At 41.0% G+C, this 22,854-nt stretch overlaps 1 protein-coding gene across 6 annotated transcripts; it reads right to left on the reverse strand.

Annotated features, from left to right (window-relative positions):
- Positions 1 to 5,519: 5,519 nt before the first annotated feature.
- Positions 5,520 to 21,087, reverse strand: LOC308322629 (uncharacterized protein). 6 transcript variants are annotated; one of them, XM_080774010.1, is made up of 7 exons: positions 20,850 to 21,082; positions 13,374 to 13,488; positions 12,245 to 12,358; positions 10,128 to 10,241; positions 9,158 to 9,271; positions 8,494 to 8,607; positions 5,520 to 6,717 (listed from the first exon to the last, which is right to left on the reverse strand). In XM_080774010.1, the coding sequence occupies exons 2-7, from the start codon at positions 13,474 to 13,476 to the stop codon at positions 6,680 to 6,682; spliced, it is 597 nt and encodes a 198-aa protein (XP_080630136.1). In that variant the 5' UTR covers positions 13,477 to 13,488; positions 20,850 to 21,082; the 3' UTR covers positions 5,520 to 6,679. The 6 variants fall into 6 exon arrangements, with proteins under 6 accessions (XP_080630136.1, XP_080630132.1, XP_080630134.1 ...); XM_080774006.1 differs by having other exon boundaries at positions 13,374 to 13,491; XM_080774008.1 differs by lacking the exon at positions 20,850 to 21,082 and adding an exon at positions 19,948 to 20,138 and having other exon boundaries at positions 13,374 to 13,491.
- Between the last annotated feature and the right edge of the window lie 1,767 nt (positions 21,088 to 22,854).

Here is a 22,854-nt window from a genome sequence, read left to right on the forward strand (position 1 = left end):
TAAACTTACCTTTCAAACAAGAAGATCCCATCATGCCAAATAACCGTTGTATTGCAAAGCAACGCATCCAGAGCCTGAAACGCAAGTTCCATGATGAATACACATCTTTCCTCACAGACATGATTAACAGTGGCTACGCTGAATTGGTGCCAGTGGACCAGCTGAATCGAAGTGATGGAAAACTCTGGTATATCCCACATCATGGTGTGCAATGTGCAACTGTGCATCACTCAAAGAAAGGCACCTTGAGAGTGGTCTTTGACTGTGGAGCAGTCTTTAAACTAAGGAACATCACTTAACTTTCAACTGCTTCAGGGTCCCGATCTGACTAACTCACTTATCGGAGTCCTCACCAGATTCAGACAGGAACCAGTTGCCTTGATGGCAGACATCAAAGCCATGTTCCATCAGGTTAAGGTCTCGGATGAACATGTTGATTACCTACGATTCCTATGGTGGATCAAGATGCGCAGCAAGATCTGGCCGAGTACAGAATGAAGGTACATCTTTTTGGAGCTGTGTCATCACCAAGTTGTGCCAATTTCTCTTTGAGAAAGACTGCTGAAGACAACCGAGCTCACTTTCCATCTGAGGTGACAGACACAGCTTCTAGAAGGTGATCACTTATAAGGTGACACAGGGGCACTGTGAAGTAACTGCAAAGGAGACTGGAAACTGGAAAAATGGCAGTTACAGCAGTTAAATAAACACTGGGTTTTACAGTATAGATTGGGGTCCTATAGTTGGCGACTGCATGATCCGCATCAATGATTAAAAACCTTTTTTATTTTCAAAGACCCCCAGCCCCAGTACCCAGTTTGTATATAGCCTATGCATTAGAATTTAGAGGCCACAGACCCCCCCATTTGATGCCATTTACCGCTGTCTGGAACCCCAATTCTACACAGTAAAACTCAGTATATTGCGGTACACTACACTCTTGATTGATTGATTGAAATATTTATTAACAGTTTGCAGAATTACAGTACATTTCAAGCACAACTCAATACAAAGAGTTGTGCAGAGTTACAAACTTACAGACCCGTATTAAGGGTCCATTATTTGGACCCCTGGTGGTCCCCGAGCCTGACATTGAGAACCAGCCTGCTTTGTCATTCTCACTCTGCACTTGCAATGCAGTCATTCATTGATACCGGTACATCATCCCAATATCCAGCAGATGGCGCTAGTGTGAGGTGTGGCTTAAATGGACCAAAGCAATTTATGTGCATAGGCTAGCACTGAGAAAGTGAGGTTAAGACATTGTACTAACACAATACATATGTTTTACTGTTTTCTTCCTGTAAGTGTTGTTGTGTTTGCTTTTGTAATCATCATTTTGAACAAACAGATCTTTCATTCATTCTGTGTGTGTTTCGTCAGATCAGTATATCGATTCTGTAGAAAGGCTTGCATGGTTTCCTGCAGAACTTGTTTTGGAAGATAATAACACTGCATTTTATTACCATATTGTTTACACAGACACACCCATGTGGATGGAACACAGCTGACATGGACGAGACACGAAGACACGCAGAAATACAATGCATTTACATCCAGATTATAAATACAAGACTAAGCATTATGGGTGCAGCAGCTAAGAGAATTAATTGATTTCATTAAATATTTAAAAAATAACTAATCGCTAGTTCATTTCATAACTATTCATCATAAATTACATTTTCCCATACGCTTTCCTTCAAAAACATTACAGAAAACAATTGATCTACAAGTTCACAATGCGTTGCAATGCAATGCATTTGTTTGCATTGTGAGCTTGTAGATCTGCTATTTTAAGTAATGCATTTGAGTATTTCTTCCAGCACTGCTGAAATGTAGCCTACACACAGTATGGATGTAGGATTGCATGAAGCCATCATTTTGGGGGATTGAACAGAATGTCTTCACCCTGAAGCACTGTTGGCCCACTACAACAAAAGCATGTATAAGCATGTTGCCTCCCACTCTACTCTACGTGTTCACATAAAGATACACCACAGCATTATATATAGACTATGAGGCACAAGGACACATCAAATGCACACTCCATCCCTTTGGAATCCTTCTCTGTTCAGACTCATTTCAGCTTGTAGATCTAAATAGAGCTTAATTGTTTTGTAATAGTATTATACAATCTAGTAACTTGTCACTGAGGTTTTCAAATAATTGTACTGGATTTTTTTTTGTTAATTTTGGACAATATTTGCCTCTGAGATTGATGTATAAACTATTGCAAAATGACCATGATGTTGGACATACTCAAATAAGCCTCGACGACCTTGCAGGCGTAGGCTATGCAAAGTCTAAAATATTTATTTTAGATAGCATATTATGTAGACATAGCATTCTATAGTAGCCTGATTGTCAGACTCTGAGAGCTTCCAGCAACCAGTGCGCTCAGTCGAGTGGGCGGGGTCTATGGGCTGGAAACCAGGCTAATTCTATAGTGTATAGTGTATACTTATTGCGACCTTCACCGTAGGTCGTATACTACCAGCAACCAGCTAAACCTGTCAGTCAGTCCGTAACGCCTCATCTGACGTCATCAAACCCTGTACACTCAAGGCACTTCCCCCGCTGCCACCCATAGATCTCCATGGAGTTGACCTGTTCTGACATTCCATATGTTGTTCTGAACTCATCAAACCCTGTACACTCAAGACACGCTCCATATAGGCTTATGGCCAGACCTCATCAAACCCTGTACACTCAAGACACTGCCCCCGCTGCCACCCTTAGATCTCCATATATGGAGCTGACCTGTTCTGACATTCCATATGTGTTCCGAACTCATCAAACCCTGTACACTCAAGACACGCTCCATATATTGCCAGTACAGAATTCATTCCATATGTTGATCTGCCAAAGCACCAGCGCTCGCCCAGCAGTCTGCCGTCATCCAGGCGGATGCATGCACACGACCTCGCCCTTTAGGGCTATTACGACCTTTGACCCAACATGGGGTCTTGGCTCCAAAGGAGTAATATATGATGCGGCTGTCAAGAATCACAAACCAGTTCCAGCAACAAAGGTGTACATTTATTGGAAAGCTTCACAATATTCAATATCAACAGGGCAAGCAATGTATCTATATGGCGTCAGGGTGGCCAGCGCTAAAAATAACAAACAAAACACCCCCCCCAACCCTACCTAGAAAAGAAATAATCCTAAACTACACCAAAAAGAAAATTACAATCTAGGCTCCCTACCTACAAGTTAAACAGTGGGTCAAAACTGGGGCACCAAAAGAAATAGCAGCACACCCTTACCAGATACAGCTTCCCTGGGGTTTGGGATACTTGGACAGTGGATACTAACTGTGTTTAACAACTTGGTCAGACTAGTAACTTAAGCAGACTAATATGCTTTCATTGGAAAAACTAAAGAACAGGGTCTCAGCAGCAGTGTTTGCATGTGGTGTTGATACAATGGCAGAAGAGACTTGTGGGCTGTTCTCTCTCTCCTTTTATAGTGGGTGGTGATGAGGCCCAGGTGTGTTCCAATCTCCACGACACACCTCCAATCCCTACTGCCACGCCCACCATCCATCATCAACCCTGGAAAACACTAAAGGTGTATTATGTACAGACCAAAACAATACTAGGGCCACATAGGACCGTAACAAGGGCGTCTTACTGGTAGTTTCATTGTACAGATATTCTACTGTTAGATGAATGTTAGGTCCTTAGTTTTCTTATGATGATTTACCATGTGTTGTTCTTGTTTACTGTAAAACACTGTGGATTCATTACAACTGTAAATAGTAAAGTATATAAAACTGCCTCAAAATTGAACCATAGTACTTACTTAATTAAATGTAAGTAGTTAAATTCCATCACTATGTGGGCAGCGGTGGCCTAAGGGTTAGAGGAGCACCCTTGTTGCCGAAAGGTTGCCGGCCGGTTCGATTCCCTGGACGGGCAGGAAAAATCTGGGTGGGGAAGTGATTGTCATCACTCACCCAACACCGCTGAAGTGCCCTTGAGTAAGGCACTGAACCCCCAGCTGCTTAGTGGTCAACAGTATAATAAGACTGTGGTTGTACTGCATGGTCAGCTCCCAGGTTTTAATGTGTGTCTGTCTGTGTGTTTCTATGTGCAGGGCGTTGCTGAAAATGAGCACCTGTGCTCAGCTACTTCCTTGGGTAAATAAATAATTAAAAAAAGAAAATGATCCCTGTGAATGTGTGACAAAACGGCTCAATGCACGATCCTTCTCTGTTCGGGCTAATTTCACAATCCAATAAAATTCCTTCATCCATCATGAGAACAATTTATTGCATAGCAGCACCCGAGTAAGTGTGATGTAACACCTGCAGCAGCAGGTACAGACCTGTTGTACAAGTATGTGCAGGGGATCAGCCAAGATGACTGGCTCGCCCTCAACCATGCACATCTAAAAACCAAGGCTGGACACTTCAGTGCTTCTCAAGCATGTTAATTTCAAGGACCCCGTTGGTACGCATTAGATTAGATTAGAGTTAGCCTTGTAGACCAGAGTAGACCACTGTTTCCCAAAAAGAGGATGGGGACGACATTTTTGGTCGCAGACACATTTTTATTCAAATTCAAAAAGACAATCAGTAATTTGACGAATAATTTCTCTATTGGGCTAAAAGGTTTGGGAACCAGTGCATTAGACCACGGACGGACCCCCATAAGTCTCCAAGAAACTCTCAGTTACAGACCTGTAAAGGACCCATTTGGTTACTAGAAACTCTCAGTTACAGACCTGTAAACTAAGGACCCATTTGGTTACTAGTCAGTCTAGTCTATATAGCAAAATTCAGCTTGGGGACCCCCTCAACCGAAATCAAGGACCTCGCTTTGAGAACCACTGGCATACTTGACATAAGTGCAGCAGATTGCATAGTAAACAGACTCGTCTTATAAGAAATAGTATTTTCATGTAAAGTGCATGCATCATTTTCTACGCACAAACATTGTAAACATGTAATCTTAGGAATATACATTAAACTGGGCCTGCGAGAGTGTGAGAGAAGATGATAATGGTTCCACCATGTTTTGTTTATTGCAGTGCCTAGTGTTAGATCATGTAAATATTTGCCTTTGTAATCCATGGCTGACTGGCGCTAAATTCACATGTCTCGTATTACACTAAATACAGGACTCCTGTCCTGACATGACATTGTCTTTGCTCTGATCATGCCTGTAATTACACCACTGGCTGCCTGGCTCAGACATTTTCATGTCAGGGAGCACTAAATGTACACTACAGCCGCATCTTAAATTATTTTGTGTCAGAGATCCAAATAAGAAAACAATTATTTTTAACTTTTTCAAGAAAACTATTTTCAAATGAAAGTGGTTAAACCACTGATAAATGTGACAGATCACTTTTTAGTTTATAACTGTCAAAAATGTATCATTATGAATATCTGCGATGTAATACATTTTATATCAGAGCTAGATTAAACCAGTAAAACGCCCTGAGGTCATTCCTTTTCGAGTTTATGATCCGGTCGGGAGCGGCTGAGCAGATGATATCGTTACGCCATGTTGGAGTCATTGAAGATAAAGCTTTATTGTCCATTAAATTGACATAAAATGGAAATTTGTCTTTGGCACACCGGCAGTCAGTTACAACAATAAAACATTACAGAAAATACACAGAACATGCAATCACATAAACACAGCAACAGTGATCAACAGTGGGGATTAGGTGAACTATTTTGTTGTAGTCATCAGGCAGGAACCCTCAATATGGAACCCAATAAAAACAGAAGGCTATGAGAGAAAAAGTCACTTTTACGTTTCACGTTTATTCTTCCGGTTTGAGGGAAAGGAAGTTCCAGATTGAGGGTTCCGGCCTGATAACTACAAAACAATGACTACAACATGATGTAACAATATCATCCGCTCCTGACCGGATCACACAGCAATTTTGTAACACAGACCAGGCTTTCCTCCGAGGTGGAAAGCCTGGTGACAAGAGTTTAGATCAACATATGGAATAATTCTGTACTGGCCATATATGGAGCGTGTCTAAGTGTACAGGGTTTGATGAGGTCAGATCAACATATGGAATGTCAGAATAGGTCAGCTCCATATATGGAGATCTAAGGGTGGCAGCAGGGGCAGTGTCTTGTGTACAGGGTTTGATGAGGTCAGATCAACATATGGAATGTCAGAACAGGTCAGCTCCATATATGGTGATCTAAGGGTGGCAGTGGGGGCAGTGTCTTGAGTGTACAGGGTTCGAGGTCTGGCCATATATGGAGCGTATCTAAAGTATACATTGAAACTACTCAAAGAGTAAATTTGAGGATGGATCAATAAAATCACAACATTTTGACAAAGAAAAATTTGTATTTATTATCATTATTACTAAAGCAAAACAAAAATATAGGTGTTACTTTAAAGAATTTGTCCTGAAGACACTGGCATCATTTACAGGCATACGTAGGTACATAGTACATACTGGATTTTGTTGTGCTGCTGATGGCAGATTTGTATTGACATATTTTACAAGGTGCAAAAGGCGAAATAAAAAACTCAAAAGACAAACTCAAAGACAAATCAAACTTTTCAATCACTGACTGTATTAGATGAAAAAAAAATCCTTGTAAATTCTACATGGTAAACATTATTATGGTCCTACAAAAAGAAGTTGAGACTGATAGGATGATGGATGGAGCTTCAATGATGGCGATTGTGTTTCACTTCTTGGCAGCTGCCTTCTTCTCTGCTTCTATCTCTGTACGAGTATGAGGGAGACAGAGAGAGGGCGAAAGGAGGATCAGTCAAAAACATTCATTGAGTCATCATCACAACATGTATTTGTCAGTCAAATTCTCCTTCACTGTGTACTTAAAGATAATTTCTTAGAATATTGTAGCCTATTATGTGGGTCCATTCCATTTTTACATTTGACATACATGTCAGACTGAGTTAAGACGAACTGTCAGAATCTTAACTGTTCCCAAAATGGAACTCGTGCTTTCATTTGGTACACAGCCATATTTTCAAATGACACACACATACCATTCATTGAGTACACACAACTAAGCATTCATTGCACAATGAAGTGCAAAATTGAAAACGCAATCAACACATGGAACACACATGAATGACAATGACTATGGAGAATGAGCCATTTCTCGTTTTGTAAAATGATGCAGTGTAGGCTTACTTTTTCATAGTCAAACAAAACAGCACACAAATACGTAACGCAGCAAAAAAAAGTTTTATTTAATATAGTTGTATTACTGTAAACGGGTTAGCTCAAACTGCTCAAAAGGAACCCCCAAGAAACGCCTTGAGTTGTGCATAAAGCTCTGACAGGCAACTCGCCTCGCCACAAGCCTTCTCCATGGCCTGGAGCAGTGTGACCCAGCTATGTGGCTTCCGTTTATATACCGTCTACCTCCAAGCTGAAAATAACTCCTCAATAGGATTCAGGAAAGGAGAATGAGGTGAAAGGTATAGAACTGAAAAATGTGGGTGGTCCGACTCCTAGAACCACTCATGCACTTGAGCAGCCCGGTGGAAGCTCGCATTGTCCTAGATGACAATGTAGGCGATTTACTGTGCTTTGAGAATTGAAGTGTGTGCAACAACTGAACATTGTGTGTAGTGTTTGGACAACAAGGTGATGTGTATTTGACATCAGAGTGTAAAGAAGGAAAGTCTAATGCAGATAAGGGAGTGTGATGTAGTGCAAATTGTGTTGAACGATTAGATACTTGAAGTGAAGGTTATGCAAATTGTGTGTTAACAATCGTGAAAAACCGTAAGCGATAATCTTAAATGGTTGTGACCAGGTGAGTTTGCTAACGAGAATGGTGCTTTCCCGACTGACTTGGCGGAATGGTAGCGATGTCACAATCAAGACGGCAAAATAACTTTGACAGATCTTTGCTAAACCCCACCCCAAAAAGCGATTGTCCAATGCGAATCCAAATAGTTTAGCAACTGTTGCTATGCAGGTCAAGCTTTCGCCACCTCATAGCTGTCAAAGTTATTTTGCATGGCTGTGTCCTGTGTTGTCTTGTTGAACACATACACAGCTTAACGACGGGAAAGTTACACGCCTGACCCACCCAGGTGATGGCAATAATACAAATGACCGTAGTCTTACATTGCAACGTGAAAAGTTGATTTCCTCGTATTTCTAGTTTATTTAAATAATGTCATGCACATTTGTCCAGTGCATAGCCTACTGCAGGCCTACTTGACTAAATTTAGAAGACATTTTGATGCTCTTGCTACTGAAATGATCGATTATTTATATGGAGAAATCCCATCATTTCACATGCATCTCTATGGGTGAGGACAGCTTGCCCTGTCTCCTCGGTGCTAACTTGCCAATTGGATGAGGACGGTTTTGTTGGGGAGGGACTTAGCGAAGGGCTAATTGTGTTTTTGCATTACATTTCTGTTTTACTTTTTGCAAACAAAAATACTCTTTTAGTTTTTTTTTAGCTTCTTAAAACAGTGTGGTTGCAGAAATGCAGACAGATTGGACACTTACCCTTCTGTGTGGGCAGTGGGTTCTTCTCTTTGGTCTCTGTCTTTTTCAGAGAGGTCTTGTTGAAACCCTTCACTCCGTCTTTCATCTGTTCTTCCGTCTTCTCTGCTTTTATCTCTGTGTGAGTGTGTGAGAGAGAGAGTGTGTGAGTGTGAGTGTGTGAGAGAGAGAGAGAGAGAGAGAGAGAGAGAGAATCAGTCAAAAACATCAAATATTCACAACCTCTACCTTGAATATTGCAATCCGACTCATCTCTACTGACTGGGGAAGGCCCCTGTTAGTGAACAAACACTCCAGTCTAACAATAATTACTCTCAGAATACAGAGCTATTTAATATGCTACTTACAATAATAGGAGCAGTAAGTCATATATTCATAAGCAAAATACTGCCATACTGTTTTCTTTATTTCTTTTTTGAGTGGTGCAACCACTCCATTATAGAGCTATGTGTGTCCCTGGGTCTGTCCCTGGGTCTTTCCGAGCCATGACAATAGCTTGGTTGGTTTTCACCATTTCTCAACAGTTTCGAACGTGGGGCGGCTCGCCGGAACCGGGACGGACCTCTGGGCTCGTTCCCCCCAGGGACCCCCACACGGAGTTGCACCACTCACTTCACACAAGTAATTTTTTTTAAAGCTTGTGGTTGCAGACAGATTGGACACTTACCCTCCTGTGTGGGCAGTGGGTTCTTCTCTTTGGTCTCGGTGGTTTTCAGATTGTTCTTGTTGAAACCCTTCACTTCATCTTTCATCTGTTCTTCCTTCTTCTCTGCTTCTATCACTGTAAGAGTATGAGAGAGAGAGAAGATCAGTCAAAAACATTCATTGAGTAATCACATGTATTTGTCAGTCAAATTCTCCTTCATTGTGTACTTAAATATTATTTCTTAGAATATTGTATTATGTGGGTCCATTCCAGTTTTACATTGTCAGAATAAATTTGATGAACTGTCAGAATTTGATTGTAAACATAAATTACAAATTCACAATCCCTACGTTGAAGCAACATGACTTTTCTCTACTGACTGGGAGATCAATGCCTGACCCAACCAGGTGATGGCAATAATACTAATGACCATAGTTTTACCTTGCAACATGAAAACGCCTGTCAGGTGGTCGTGAAAAGTTGATTTCTCCCTCTGTCCTTTCCTCGTATTTCTAGTTTATTTAAATAATGGCATGCACATTGAATGTGCATGCCATTATTTAAATAAACTATAAAAAATGCACTGGACAAATTGTGTCCAGTGCATAGCCTACTGCAGGCCTACTTGATTACGTTTAGAAGACATTTTGATGCTCTTGCTACTGAAATTATCGATTATTTATATGGAGAAATCCCATCATTTTACATGCATCTCTATGGGGGAGAAGGACAGCTTGCCCTGTCTCTTCGCTGCTAACGTGCCTATTGGACGAGGACAGGTTGGTTGGGGAGGGACTCAGTGAAGGGCTAATTGTGTTTTCTCATTGCATTACATTTCTGTTTATGTTTTTGCAAACAAAAATGCTGCAGTGCACATGACAAATAATTTAAACATAGGGCAGGGACATATTGTGTTATCCTTTTAGCATAGCGTTGTTACCATACTACTGCCACGTGTGGTTGCAGAAATGCAGACAGATTGGACACTTACCCTCCCGTGTGGGCAGTGGGTTCTTCTCTTTGGTCTCGGTGGTTTTCAGATTGTTCTTGTTGAAACCCTTCACTCCGTCTTTCATCTGTTCTTCCGTCTTCTCTGCTTTTATCTCTGTATGAGTATGAGAGAGAGAGAGATCAGTCAAAAACATTATTTAAGTCATCACAACATGTATTCAGTCAGTCAAATTCTCCTTCATTGTGTACTTAAATATTATTTCTTAGAATATTGTATTATTATTATTATTGTATAGAATTTGATTGAGCATGTAAACCTATATTACAAATTGAATCACAACCCCTACTTTGAAGCAACATGACTTGTCTCTACGGACTGTGGGATCAATGTCCCGGTTAGTGAACAAACACTATGTACATTGATTATCTCAGAATATATAGCTATTTAATATGCTACTTATTTTGCTTTAGAAAATATGACTTACTGCTCCTTTACTACATACTATACATTTTGGCCATTAGTATTCATTGAACAAGAACGGACTTTCCGGACTGACTTGGCGGAGTGGTAGCGCCGTCACGATCAAGACATTTTAGTTTACGATTAGTTGTACAAATAATTGCGATTGCGAGATGCAAAAGCATTGCATTACATTTCTGTTTTCCATTTTGCAAACAAAAATGCATATGACAAATGTGTTTAAACATACACAAAAATGTGTCAACTGTGTCTCTCAATGCGACGGATTGTGAGCTTGTAGATGGGGTATTTTTCTTAGGTGAAACCTGACTAATGAAAGCTTATGAAATGTAAGCGACAGTCATCAATGGGAGTCGACCCCATGCCGCCTAAGCCAATGGGAGCCGCCTAAACGCCACCAGTCAATCGCGTAGTAGCGACCTACAGTATAGTCATGATTGGCTGCCTCCTAAGCTATGACACGGGCACGGCGGAAGTCTGCAATGCCCAGATCACACTCACAACCATAGACATATATAAACACTGCAGCGGAGCGCCTGATAGCACTGGCTAATGTTATGAGCAAAGGAAAGATGCACAACGGAGACAGCGTTTGTTTCATCTGACAAATATGACTTGGCAGAGTGGTAACGCTGTCACGATCAAGATATTTTACTTGATGATTAATTGTTGTACAAATAATTGCGATTAACGATGTAATTGTGTTTTTGCATTGCATTACATTTCTGTTTTCCTTTTTGCAAATAAAAATGCTGCATATGGCAAATAATTTAAACATAGGGCAGGGGCTTATTGTGTTATCCTTTTAGCATAGCGTTGTCTTTTTAGTTTGTTTGTTTTTTAGCTTCTTAATAAATTATTCAAACAAAACAAAAAACAGAGTGTGTTTGCAGACTGATTAGACACCAACAGATATATAAGGGGTGGCGCAAGATATATGTCAAACTCAAGTGAATGAATTATCTTTGGCCCGCGCGGGATGATATTTAATTAGTATTAGAACTGGCCCTCTTATATTGCACGGACTACAAGTCCGACAATGCGCTGCGAGTGCATTGGCACATATCGAGGGCCTGCAAGCGCAAGCATGCGTCTACGCTTCACTATTGATCAGCAGTGAAAGTATATCGCTTCTACCGGTAGTCAACTTTCAGCTACCTCCTCTCCCCAAAAATGTCTAAATGAAGGTGGACTCTGAAAACTGGGGTTTTCAAGTCGGCAAACCTCTGTGTGTCTTCTGTGTGGAGACAGTGTGGCTGTAATGAAAGAATATTATCTAAGAAGACTATGATAAGAAATGAATGCAACTGATTTGATTTATGTTCTCATTTTACTATGAAAGCAGTGCTTGGTGAGGATCATAGAACAGGAAACGGGAAAATAATAATGCATTTTCAGTTTGAAATGCATTTACTTTTTTGCCTGGGCTGTCCTCATGACCACGGTGCCCGTGTGTTGAAACACAGTCTGGCCCTCGACTTGTACCAATTTCTTAATTTTGGCCCACTGTGTATTTGAGTTTGACATCTCACCTTATCCCTAAACTTTTTAAAAACATTTTAAATAACTGATCTAGAAACTCACAACGTGTCAATGTAGATTGGCTAGTTGACCATTTAAAAATGTTTTAAAATGGCAAATAAGTTTAGGGATAAGGGCTAAGATAGGGCCCATACCTTCCTGTGTGGGCAGTGGGTTCTTCTCTTTGGTCTCGGTGGTTTTCAGATTGTTCTTGTTGAAACCCTTCACTTCATCTTTCATCTGTTCTTCCTTCTTCTCTGCTTCTATCGCTGTAAGAGTATGAGAGAGAGAGATGATCAGTCAACAACATTCATTGAGTCATCACAACATGTATTTGTCAGTCAAATTCTCCTTCACTGTGTACTTAAATATTATTTCTTGGAATATTGTATTTATTGTGTGTGTGTATATATATATATATATATATATATATATATATATATAGTCTGGGCGGGAACCCCTTCTGGTGTTAGCATTATGTTGTGCTTTAGCTATTGAAAAATAGCAGATCTACAAGCTCGTAGTGCGCCACTCAGGAGCTTGAAGGTCTGCCATTTAAAAAAAATCGAAGAACGACACAGAAACTGTCAGGATGTAGAAGACATTTTTAGAATCTGTTCTCAGGTCAAAATGGGTTAACCTCAAATAGCTTGCGACCAGGTGATTATGTAATTATTGTGTCAGGGCCAGGGAGTGGAACAAGTTCTTCCACGGCTGCAGGCTGCGAGTTAATCAGTAATTAATCTTCTGTTTGACTTCCTCATGAGGACAATGGAGGGGGAGGGGCTAAACCGAACTGAAAGACAGCATGAAGGGTGGGGTCACCATCAACAGTGGTGGGAAGTAACAACTACATGTTCTCAGGTAATATGTGTGTACTCTAGTGAAACCTTATGGTACTTTTAAGTTTCCACTTTTTACTTTTGGCACTTCAAATATACAGTATGTTGAGGAGTATATTTATGTAAATATTGCATTTTGTAAATGGTTAAATCTGTCTGTGGGTTTTATAAATATTGAAGAAATGAAATGTATTAACAAGAGTTTGTGACTAAATAACTACTTTGGATCTATTGGAACACAGCTCCCTTTCCCCCCCCCATTTCCTGAAAAGTAGTTTTGGACATTCTACCAGCGACGAGGACCTGCATGGAGTCCTTCAAATAAAAAGAGGGTACCAGGGGCTTATTGTGTTATCCTTTTAGCATAGCGGTCTTACAGTACTACTGCCATACGGTTTTCAAACGTCTTAACAAAAAACGGACAAGTGTGTTGGACAAATACCCTCTGGTGTGGGCAGTGGGTTCTTCTCTTTGGTCTCGGTCCTTTTCAGAGAGTTCCTGTTGAAACCCTTCACTTCGGCTGTGACTTGGTTTGGGTCCGGCATCTTGGATTAGTTCTGCTGGAGGAGGAGGGAAGCAGAAGCAGAATCAGCTTGTGACCAGATGGCATCCGCGGTTCCCAGTTCGATCCCACAGACAGAGTTAGTTAATCTACAATCTATGTAAAGTGCTTTGGATAAAAGCACAACAATGTGGAGAGAAGCAAAATGATTTCCGTGCGTGCTCCATCATGTTGTAGCATTCAGTGAGAAACAGAAGATAGAGGATGACCAAAGTGAGAGCAAAAGGAAAGAGATTGAAAACAGGTTACATGGAATGTACACACACACTTAAAAACATGGACTTTGACTATTGTAAGGAAAGGACATGCCATGAGGAACGTGTTCGTACAGGTAAAAATCCTGAACCACCTCAGCTAAAAAGGAGACGCTGATCCTTGACTACCCCTGAAGTTATGTGTACTTCACTTTTAGAACAGGCCTGAAAAGCCACCTTCTGGTAGGCCAAAGGGAGGGGAAATAATCACTTCAGTTGATCTTTACACCCCTATTCTGTACATTGTATTTAATTGAATACATAGGGCCCGAATTGTGCTGTTCCTTTTTGACCAAAAGTCAGTCTCACACACACACACACACACAGACACACACAGTCACACACACACACACACACACACACACACACACAAACACAGGAGAGCAAACATGTAACTTAGGTAGTTGAGGTGTCATGTTACACTCTCATTCTGTAATGTGTGCACCAGCCTGGGAAAGGTATCATGTCATAGGAATCGGATAATAGGGCAGTGGTTCTCAACGCCTAGACAAGGGACCACGAGTGGTCTCTGAATGGACCTTTACGGGCCTGTTACATTTGTGCCTGGTTGAGAATAGATTGGCTTCTATTGGAAGGATGAGGATGTCTGAGCAACCATTGCAGTGAAATAGGCACTTTTTGCCTTTCTCATGCCAATAAAGCCCTTTGAATTCAGGCCCCATATCCTGCTAAATCCAATAGTCCAATCCAATAGTTAAAAAGATTGACTGAAGCCAAAACAGCCTTCTTAGAATCAACTAGGAACATGGAAAGATATGGCATGCCAATAATAATGCATACCGTAAACATTAAAGCTATAAACATAAGTATGCAAGTATTTATTTATGTATAGAGATTTTTTTTTTACCTGATGATGTACTGTGCTCTGCGGGTTCTATGCGTCTGGGTGTAATTTGTACCAAGCAAACTGTTTAAATAGAGTTAACACGCCCTTCTAGCTGCCAACGTGACACCAAGTCACACTGTCATTGGCCAGAGCCTTTCAGGAGAAACAATATCATTGGACAGAGCCTTTCAGGAGAAACACTATCATTGGACAGAGATAGAAACCAATGCTGGAATACCTTCAGATCTAATCTAGTAATCTGACTCAGCCTCAGGTTTGATATGCCTGCAGTCAGTGGTGGAAAGTATAAATTGAGCTACTTTCCATGTTTCCATTCATTCTACATCCCAGGAGTCATATCGTTTAAGTTTAGTGAATACAGTGATTTTCTTTTTTTATATACTTTTACTTAAAGGACCAGTTTACTTAAAACACACAAGATTAAAAAGAGTGCTGGCAAACTCGTCCTTTAAGTATTTCTTCCAGCACAGAAAACAAACAGAATTTCATCATGTCCCATAATGTAGTAGTATTTTGTGCCACTGAATTTCACACAATAAATTAATGCAGCAGATGCTCATACTGAGTCATGTCTCTGCCGAGTGCGTTTGCTTCACTTGTAGCACCATCTACTGGATTGAAAAGGACACGACAGAAGCCTTGACGAGGGGAATCATGTGATACCGATAGCCTACCTTAGATTTTTAAAAGTGTTAAAAGGTTAAATAACAGGGCTAGGAGTCTCCCCGTCTCTCCAGCTCTCAACAGAAAAATCAATGTTCAGGCAGGGACACCAATCTAATCCAATCAGGACAGAGAACAAGAGGTATCCGGAAAAGTCGAGCCTTTTGTCCTTTTCCGACTAGTCTCACGTAGCCAGACAACTATTCCAGAATCTCCGAATGCTATATATAGAGTCTGGACCTATAGCCCCCATGAGCTGAGTAACGGAAGCTGCCATTTCCTTTCACGAAAATATATTTTAAAATATCTTTAGAGCTTATTTCTTTCCTTTTCTGATAAGCAACACGCTTAGATGTTTTCTATTTATATTAGGATAAATGTGCGCGACTGTAAATACGAAACGGAAGTGGCGAGGAGGCTCCACTTCCGCTTTATAGTTTACTCATGACAGCTCTTCCGTTGGCCCAGACTGTATGATGAAGCATTTGCAAATTGCGGAGGCAACAGTCTGGTAGCGCGAGACTATTTTCCGACCCGCTGCGAAAAGGGACCGTACCCAAGTTCCCTCAGCCTTATGTTCCCTCGGCCCTATATTTCCTCATTCCAAAACAGAGACCCTATGTTCCCTCCAGTGGGGGCTGGTGGCGATTTGGGGTGGGGGAGGGGGGCTGTAAGGCATCAATTATACTATAATGCTACCCATAGTTCACCCTGCAGCAACAGTATCACATTGCAGATACCAAGTTACAGCAATGACACTACTGGTGTCTATAGTCTATCTACTTTGTTATAGCAAATGCTCCACAACAACACAGTGAACTCCAGTCGTATGTCTGTATATTACATAATATTCACAATTTTAAATATATAGTGTCAGGATGACATGCTCATTAATATGTTGCAGGAAATTTGTGGTATTGTATGCGATATTGGTACGACATTTGTCATGGTATGCGAGTCAACCATGACAAATGTGGTACCGATATTGCATACAATACGGGTGCAGTACGTAGTTCAGACTAGTCATTGGTCCGACAAACGACAACCTACCTCAAACCTTAACTTAACCAGAACCGCAAGCACGGGAGCAGCGCATGTCCGACATGGGGACGCATGTTGGACTAATGCTCCATCAGAAATTACATGTGGTCCCCGTGGAAAAGAACATGACATAACATAATTGTTAAAGAGGGCAGAACTGGACAAGTAAATAGTTATATTTTTTTGTCAGTTGAGAGAAAGTGTTTCAAAGTGTCAAATTACAATAACAACTAAATCATAATAACACTCAACAAGCATAATTCATGGAAACCCTTGATCCACAGACCACCTCCTCAGCTCTGATCAAGGTTGGGCACCCTAATCAAACTACTATTGTGACACTGCATTCCATGAAATCCTGACATGGCCTTCATTAATCACTCATCATGTACTTAATTATCCGTTTTGAATCTCAGGTATGTTGTCATCGGCATAGTTTTCTCATCAACATAGAGTACAGTACCACACATTAATTGACACCACAACTATTTAAGCTACATTGACAAACACAAATGTAGTTTAGCTTATAGAACTTCCCGTCTCCTCATGTCCCCAAGTAACACTGTCCTCTGAAAGGCCATCTGCAATAACCTAATATGAAGTATACTGTGCACCCATTCACCTTTGCAGCTAAGTGTCCCTTTCTCGGACTGCAATTGTACCTACTTTATGAGACCCATTTATTGAAATCCCAAACATATAATGCCTGTCTCAGGACGGCCACTGTTGGGATAAAGTAGACCTTTTAAGCCGTTACCATTACTTATAACAGTGTGCACCCTAGCTGTGCTCAAGGTAACAGAGAGACTTTCTAGTATATAGTGTCTGAAAAAGTAGACACTTCAGAATTCTCCAGGACAGATGACCCCTCTGGCCTGCGCTTCAAGGGGCGCCCGATCAACGGACTGATATGATCGAATCTGATTCGTGATGTAACAGGTCGTATTTGCTTTCATCTATGGATAAGTATCCCGGACAATCATTAAAATATGCCAGATCTATGATTCCATGACTTATGTTTACTGCCTGTTTATTGGACTATTAGATAACTCTCCCACGGTATGTTCATAATCATATGCATATCACATGACCATTCAATTTGGGATAAGTATCCCGGGCAATCATTCAAATATGCCAGATCTATGATTCCATGACTTATGTTTACTGCCTGTTTATTGGACTCTCAGATAACTCTCCCACGGTATTAATGCATCACCACCTGCCAGTATACAGTGGATAACTTCCCAGTCTTGCTGGGTAACTACTAGCTAACTACTTTAACCCTGACATCCCAAATTTGGGATTTAGGCTCAGAAGAAAGGACAATTGCTGATCTACAAGGTCACAACATGCCGTAATGTGTTGTGAGCTTGTAGATCAGTTTTGATAAGTGACTTATTTTTAAATGTGTAGCGCAATGGAATATAGTAGACACTATGACACGTCAAGAGTCAATTAGTACTATGTAGGCTATACATTTGTGTTCTGGTAATATCATTGATCACTTGTTTTGCATGTCCGTGGCAAAAATAAAACATTAATGGAAATGTCCATCACATTCACAAGCTGGCATAGTGATGCCCCTGGGTGCAGATAGCTGCTGTACTATAATGGTTATTGGTGGCGGCGGCAATACCTATATTTATTTATGAAACTCAAACCAGACAATTAATTAAAAGGTTTCATAATTACAGTCTGCTTGAGGTGTAATGCAGCTTTAAACAAAATAGCAGACAGTGGAACTGGTACATATAGAACTCATCTTCTCCTCCTACAGTGCATGTCAACCACATTAATCCCCATAGCAGACACTGGCATGGCCCTTCTCAGCTTCAAGGATGTTTTTCATACCAAGCATTGCATAGAAACATAATGGTTTTGTTATGCGTACACACCCATGGTACTGTGTCAAGAGAACTCACAAATCAAAACAAACGCACGCGGCCTGGCCCGTGGCTCAGCGGTCCAGGCAACTTGGCTGGTAATCCAGTCTGGCAGTGTGCCGCGGGTTCGACTCCCGAACCAGACGGCCTTTACTGCATGTCACTCCCCAATCTCTCTCCCCATGTCCTGTCTGTCCCTCTATAGAAATATATATGGCTGAAGCCGCAAAAAAAACATTAAAAAAAAAATGCATGCACGCACAAGCAGTCAAGTTGTTTACCGATCTCAAACCCTCACCCTAACCTAACCTCCCACGGGGCAGCACACCTAAACCTAACCTTGTCCTTAACCCTCTCCCAACCCTTAACGCACCCCTCACCAACTTTAAAATTCATCCACCACAGAGGAGCTGTCATTGGTCAAAAGCCAGTGCACCTCACAGGGCCAGAGGGCTGGGCAGAGCCTTCTAGGCTCTTTATCTAGGGCTGACATTAGCCCCAATGTTGAGTAAATCAGAGGCGTGGCACCCTCAGGAGAGAGTGACTCAACTTAATGTGTTTTAAGAGTCTGTTTAATTATTTAATAATTTTGTTTTATGAAGGTTTACATTTTAATACTGTGAATTAATTGCACTAGCAAAGTGTAACATGCAGTGAGGACGGAACGTTTGTTCTAGCCCAGGTTATCTGGGGTTCTAATATAAGGAGCGCAGATTCCGGTTCCCCTCAGTTACATTCTGGAAAGAAAAGCAACACGTCAAATCTTTTCATTGCTCTGTCTATATCCCCGTTTATTCAGGTTCAGTTTTGTTAATGAGGTACTGTTAATGCAAATATTTGATGCTGCTGCTTTAGATTCTACCAGCATATAAACACAGCAGAGGCCCTTCCAGGGACCCCTGGGTGCCTCAGGCACCCAGTTTCATTCGACTATGAATGGGCCTTTTGCGCCATGACACAGTACGTGCCCTCTTGCCCGAGGGTATAAATGCACGTACGTATACTCACGAAAACTTTATATGCCTTATATGCTCCAAGGGCTAACTGAGCTGACAGTCCTGGTCCGCCTAAATGCTCCGGGGTATGCCCTATGCCCTATGTACCATTGTACCAGGGTCAACTCACATAAGTTACCCGAACCTAAAAGTCTATGTACGTGACCTGCCTCGTCTTGAGGCGACACCCAGGACTACGTGAGCCATAGCCAGCTCCGCCACATCCAGGTTATAGAATCTTGCAAAAAGTTGACGGAGATGAGTCTGACCAACTTGCAACCGTACACACATAACACATCCTGTATCTAAACAATAGTATAGTTCCCAGGATGCCCATCCTGTGTCGTCAGGCCTTCAGGAGGCTGCAACCCTGTACTGGCATAAGCCAGTTGGATGGCCTCCACAATCCACAGGGAAAGCCGTACTTTAGTAATAGGGTTTCCTTTAGCTACGGCACCCCATGTCACAAATACCCATAACGTACGTTCCTAATCATTTGATTTAGAGAGATACCGATACCGATTTTTCCCGATCCTATCTTTATTTTTATACAACACTTAGAATATATCAGAATAGTAGCCTATAATTACAGAAATAAGAAAAAATACAATACTACTCTAAGCCGATATTGTTTTTAAACAATTGTTATGCAATTTATGTCACATCTTGACTAAAAGCTCAAATAAATAAGGTTTTCCCATTCAGACAAATAGCAGTACATGCATAGGCCTACTGCATTTCATTTCATACCTTTGGTTGGTTTGACTTTTGTCTGTTTTATTGTTTTTGTTTTTGTTTTGTCTTCTTCTTTTTCATAATATAGGGCAAATCTAAGCCCGGCTTAGATTTATTAGATTTCTCACAATCAATGGCCAGAAGTTCCAGAACCCTATAGTTTTTATTTTATTTTATGTAATCTATGTCTGACATTATTCTCTGCTTTAGTGTAATTTGAGTTATGTTCAAATAAGGGTAGGCGCAATAAGCCTCGACTTCTGCCTTCACTTCTTCGGTACCACTAGTTATTAGTGGATTTTAATGTGTACGTGACAGTACGTCTGTACTCCTTTTTTCCTTTTATGGACCGAAATAAAATGTCGTTTTGGCTCCAGCCCTAAATCGCTAGCCACGCCCATTAAAGGACCACTTCACCACTTTTCTCAAGTTCAGAAACCGTCCTTCAGTGACATCATCGATGGGGAATACAAGCTAATAGAACATGCAGGCTTTCTAGTCCTTAAAAGTTGCAATGCGAAAATGGAAGCCATCGTTCTCACGATAATGAAAATCTAAACATTTTTGTAAAACGATCTTGTTTATAAAAGAAAAACTGCCTAATGATGATGTCACTGGAGAACGATTTCTAAACTGCCCACAGCCCTCATATGAGACACAGACTGAGTAGAACAAAATCGTGCCATTTTATTTTATCATGATTATTAGTGAGGACCTATTGAAAAGTGGCGAAGTGGTCCTTTAAGAAAATATGTTCTGGCTATGAATAATAAAGTGAAACGAAATGAAAATTCAGACCGAGTGTCAGGCTAGGCAGCGACCGCACCACTGTGGATCAACACCATGCAGGTTGGCATCTTGAGAGACACAGTTATGCTCAGCATTAGGCCAGTTTAAATATGTAGCAACGTACTTACTTTTAGCAGCGACAGTTGAATCTGTGCTAGAAGTTTGGACAGGATTCACGCTGTAGCTTGTGATGTGTTGAGCTGGAGTAGACCCAGTGGACTGGATACAGCTGAATATATGTCCAGGTATTTACTATTTCACACAGACAAAGATAATGTCAATAAGCTGGTTTATTTAGCAGCCAACAAAGGGAGCATCGGTCACTCTGTCTGCGCGCCAACGCAGTAACGCACAAAGAAATCAACGCACGCACGCAGCGTATATAGTGGAAGTGACGTCAGATCTTGTACACACAGCAAAACAAAAAGGAGCAGTGCACCACCCTGTGGCACCAACCGGCACTGCATACTGACTGTTACAAACTTCACAGATGAGGCAGCAGTGTGCACGTTTGTCTAGTGCCAGGGTTTCATTCTGTGGCTGTGTCAAGGGACTGGTGTCTGGTGTGTGTACGGTGTAGTGCCAGCAGGCCCGGCAGCAAGCATATCCAAGATAAAGACAATAAGGAAGTAAAAATAGGTCAATAGTAAGCATGAAATAATAAAAGAATCAGAAATGTATCATAAAAAGTCACTCATTAAGATTGAAGTTAAATTTAACCTAGGAGATTCATGTAAGATTCACCGGTAAGTAAGTAAGTAAGTAGCCTACCGGTAAGTACATTTTATTTATAAAGCACCTTTCAAAACAAAGTAACAAAGTGCTGTAGGCCTACAGTAAAAACAACAATATAAACAATCAAGTTAAAACAAGGCACAAAGGAACAAACACAACAAATAATAAAAGCAGAAACATTAATTGACAACAATGATGGTCAAAATAAAAGTTTACAAGATAAAATGTAACCTAAATAAGTGAGTTTTTAACAAGACCTTGACTCAGCATTTTTAATTGATAAGGGTAGGGCGTTCCACAGTGTGGGAGCAACCATTGCAAAGGCCCGGTCCCCCTTGGTTTTGAGTTTGGGTCCTACATTTGGTTTTGCCAATAGTAAGTCTGTGATATAAACTGGGGCTAGGCCATGTAGTGCTTTATAGGTTGTTAAAAGGATTTTAAATGTATTCTGGATTTGATAGGGAGCCAGTGGAGTTCAGCCAGTACCGGTGTTATGTGTGCTCTGCGGTTTGTATTGGTGAGAATTCTAGCGGCTGTATTCTGTACTAGTAGTTTATGAATAGAGGAACAGTTAAGGGTAGTGTAGAGTCCATTGCAGTAGTCGAGACGGGATGAAACAAAAGCATGAATGATTTTTTCCAGATCTTGAGAAGTGAGGATTGGTTTGATTTTTCATATACTGTATTCCTTAAGTGATAAAAACATGATTGGGTGACCTTCTTTATGTGGGGCTCGAAGTTCATGTGTTTATCGAAAAAGACACCCAGATTATTTGTAATCTCTGTTATGTTGGAAGCCAGTGGGCCCAAGGAAAGCCGGATTGCGTTAGTTAATGATGTTTTCACGGCCTATGACAAAGATCTCTGTTTTATTTGCATTAAGTTAAGTGCCATCCAGTAATTTATTCCAGCTAAAGTTGCTAAACAATCACGCAGGATATCGAGTTTGTTGATGTCATTGTGCTTAAAGGAGATACGTTGCGTATCATCAGCGTAACAGTGATAGGATACACCTTCAAAACTATTTATAAGCGCACCAAGTGGCAACATGTAAACTAAAGGGAGAAAAGGATTGGTCCTAAGATGGAGCCCTGGGGGACCCCACAGGTCAGAGGAGCTGAGGAGGAAACATAGCTGTCGACAGCGACAGACACGCTTCTCTCTGACATGTGCAAGCCACTGAGGAGACCTGACCGTTGGATTTGAACTTAGGGAAAATGGAGGAAGTCTCTGCATGTAAATTACTGACCTAGCGTGTCCAATATTTAGTTCAGTGACCATGGGGGCTAAAGAATGATTCAGGCTGTTTTGGTGTTCAGATTCAGATTTAGATTCCTTTATTTGCCATTGTGTAAAACACATTTGCGTGTGTGCATTCCATTTTCCTTTTTTTCGACAT

The sequence above is a fragment of the Protomyctophum bolini genome, assembly GCF_963924005.1.
Source record: "Protomyctophum bolini genome assembly, chromosome: 10".
Lineage (NCBI taxonomy): Eukaryota > Metazoa > Chordata > Actinopteri > Myctophiformes > Myctophidae > Protomyctophum > Protomyctophum bolini.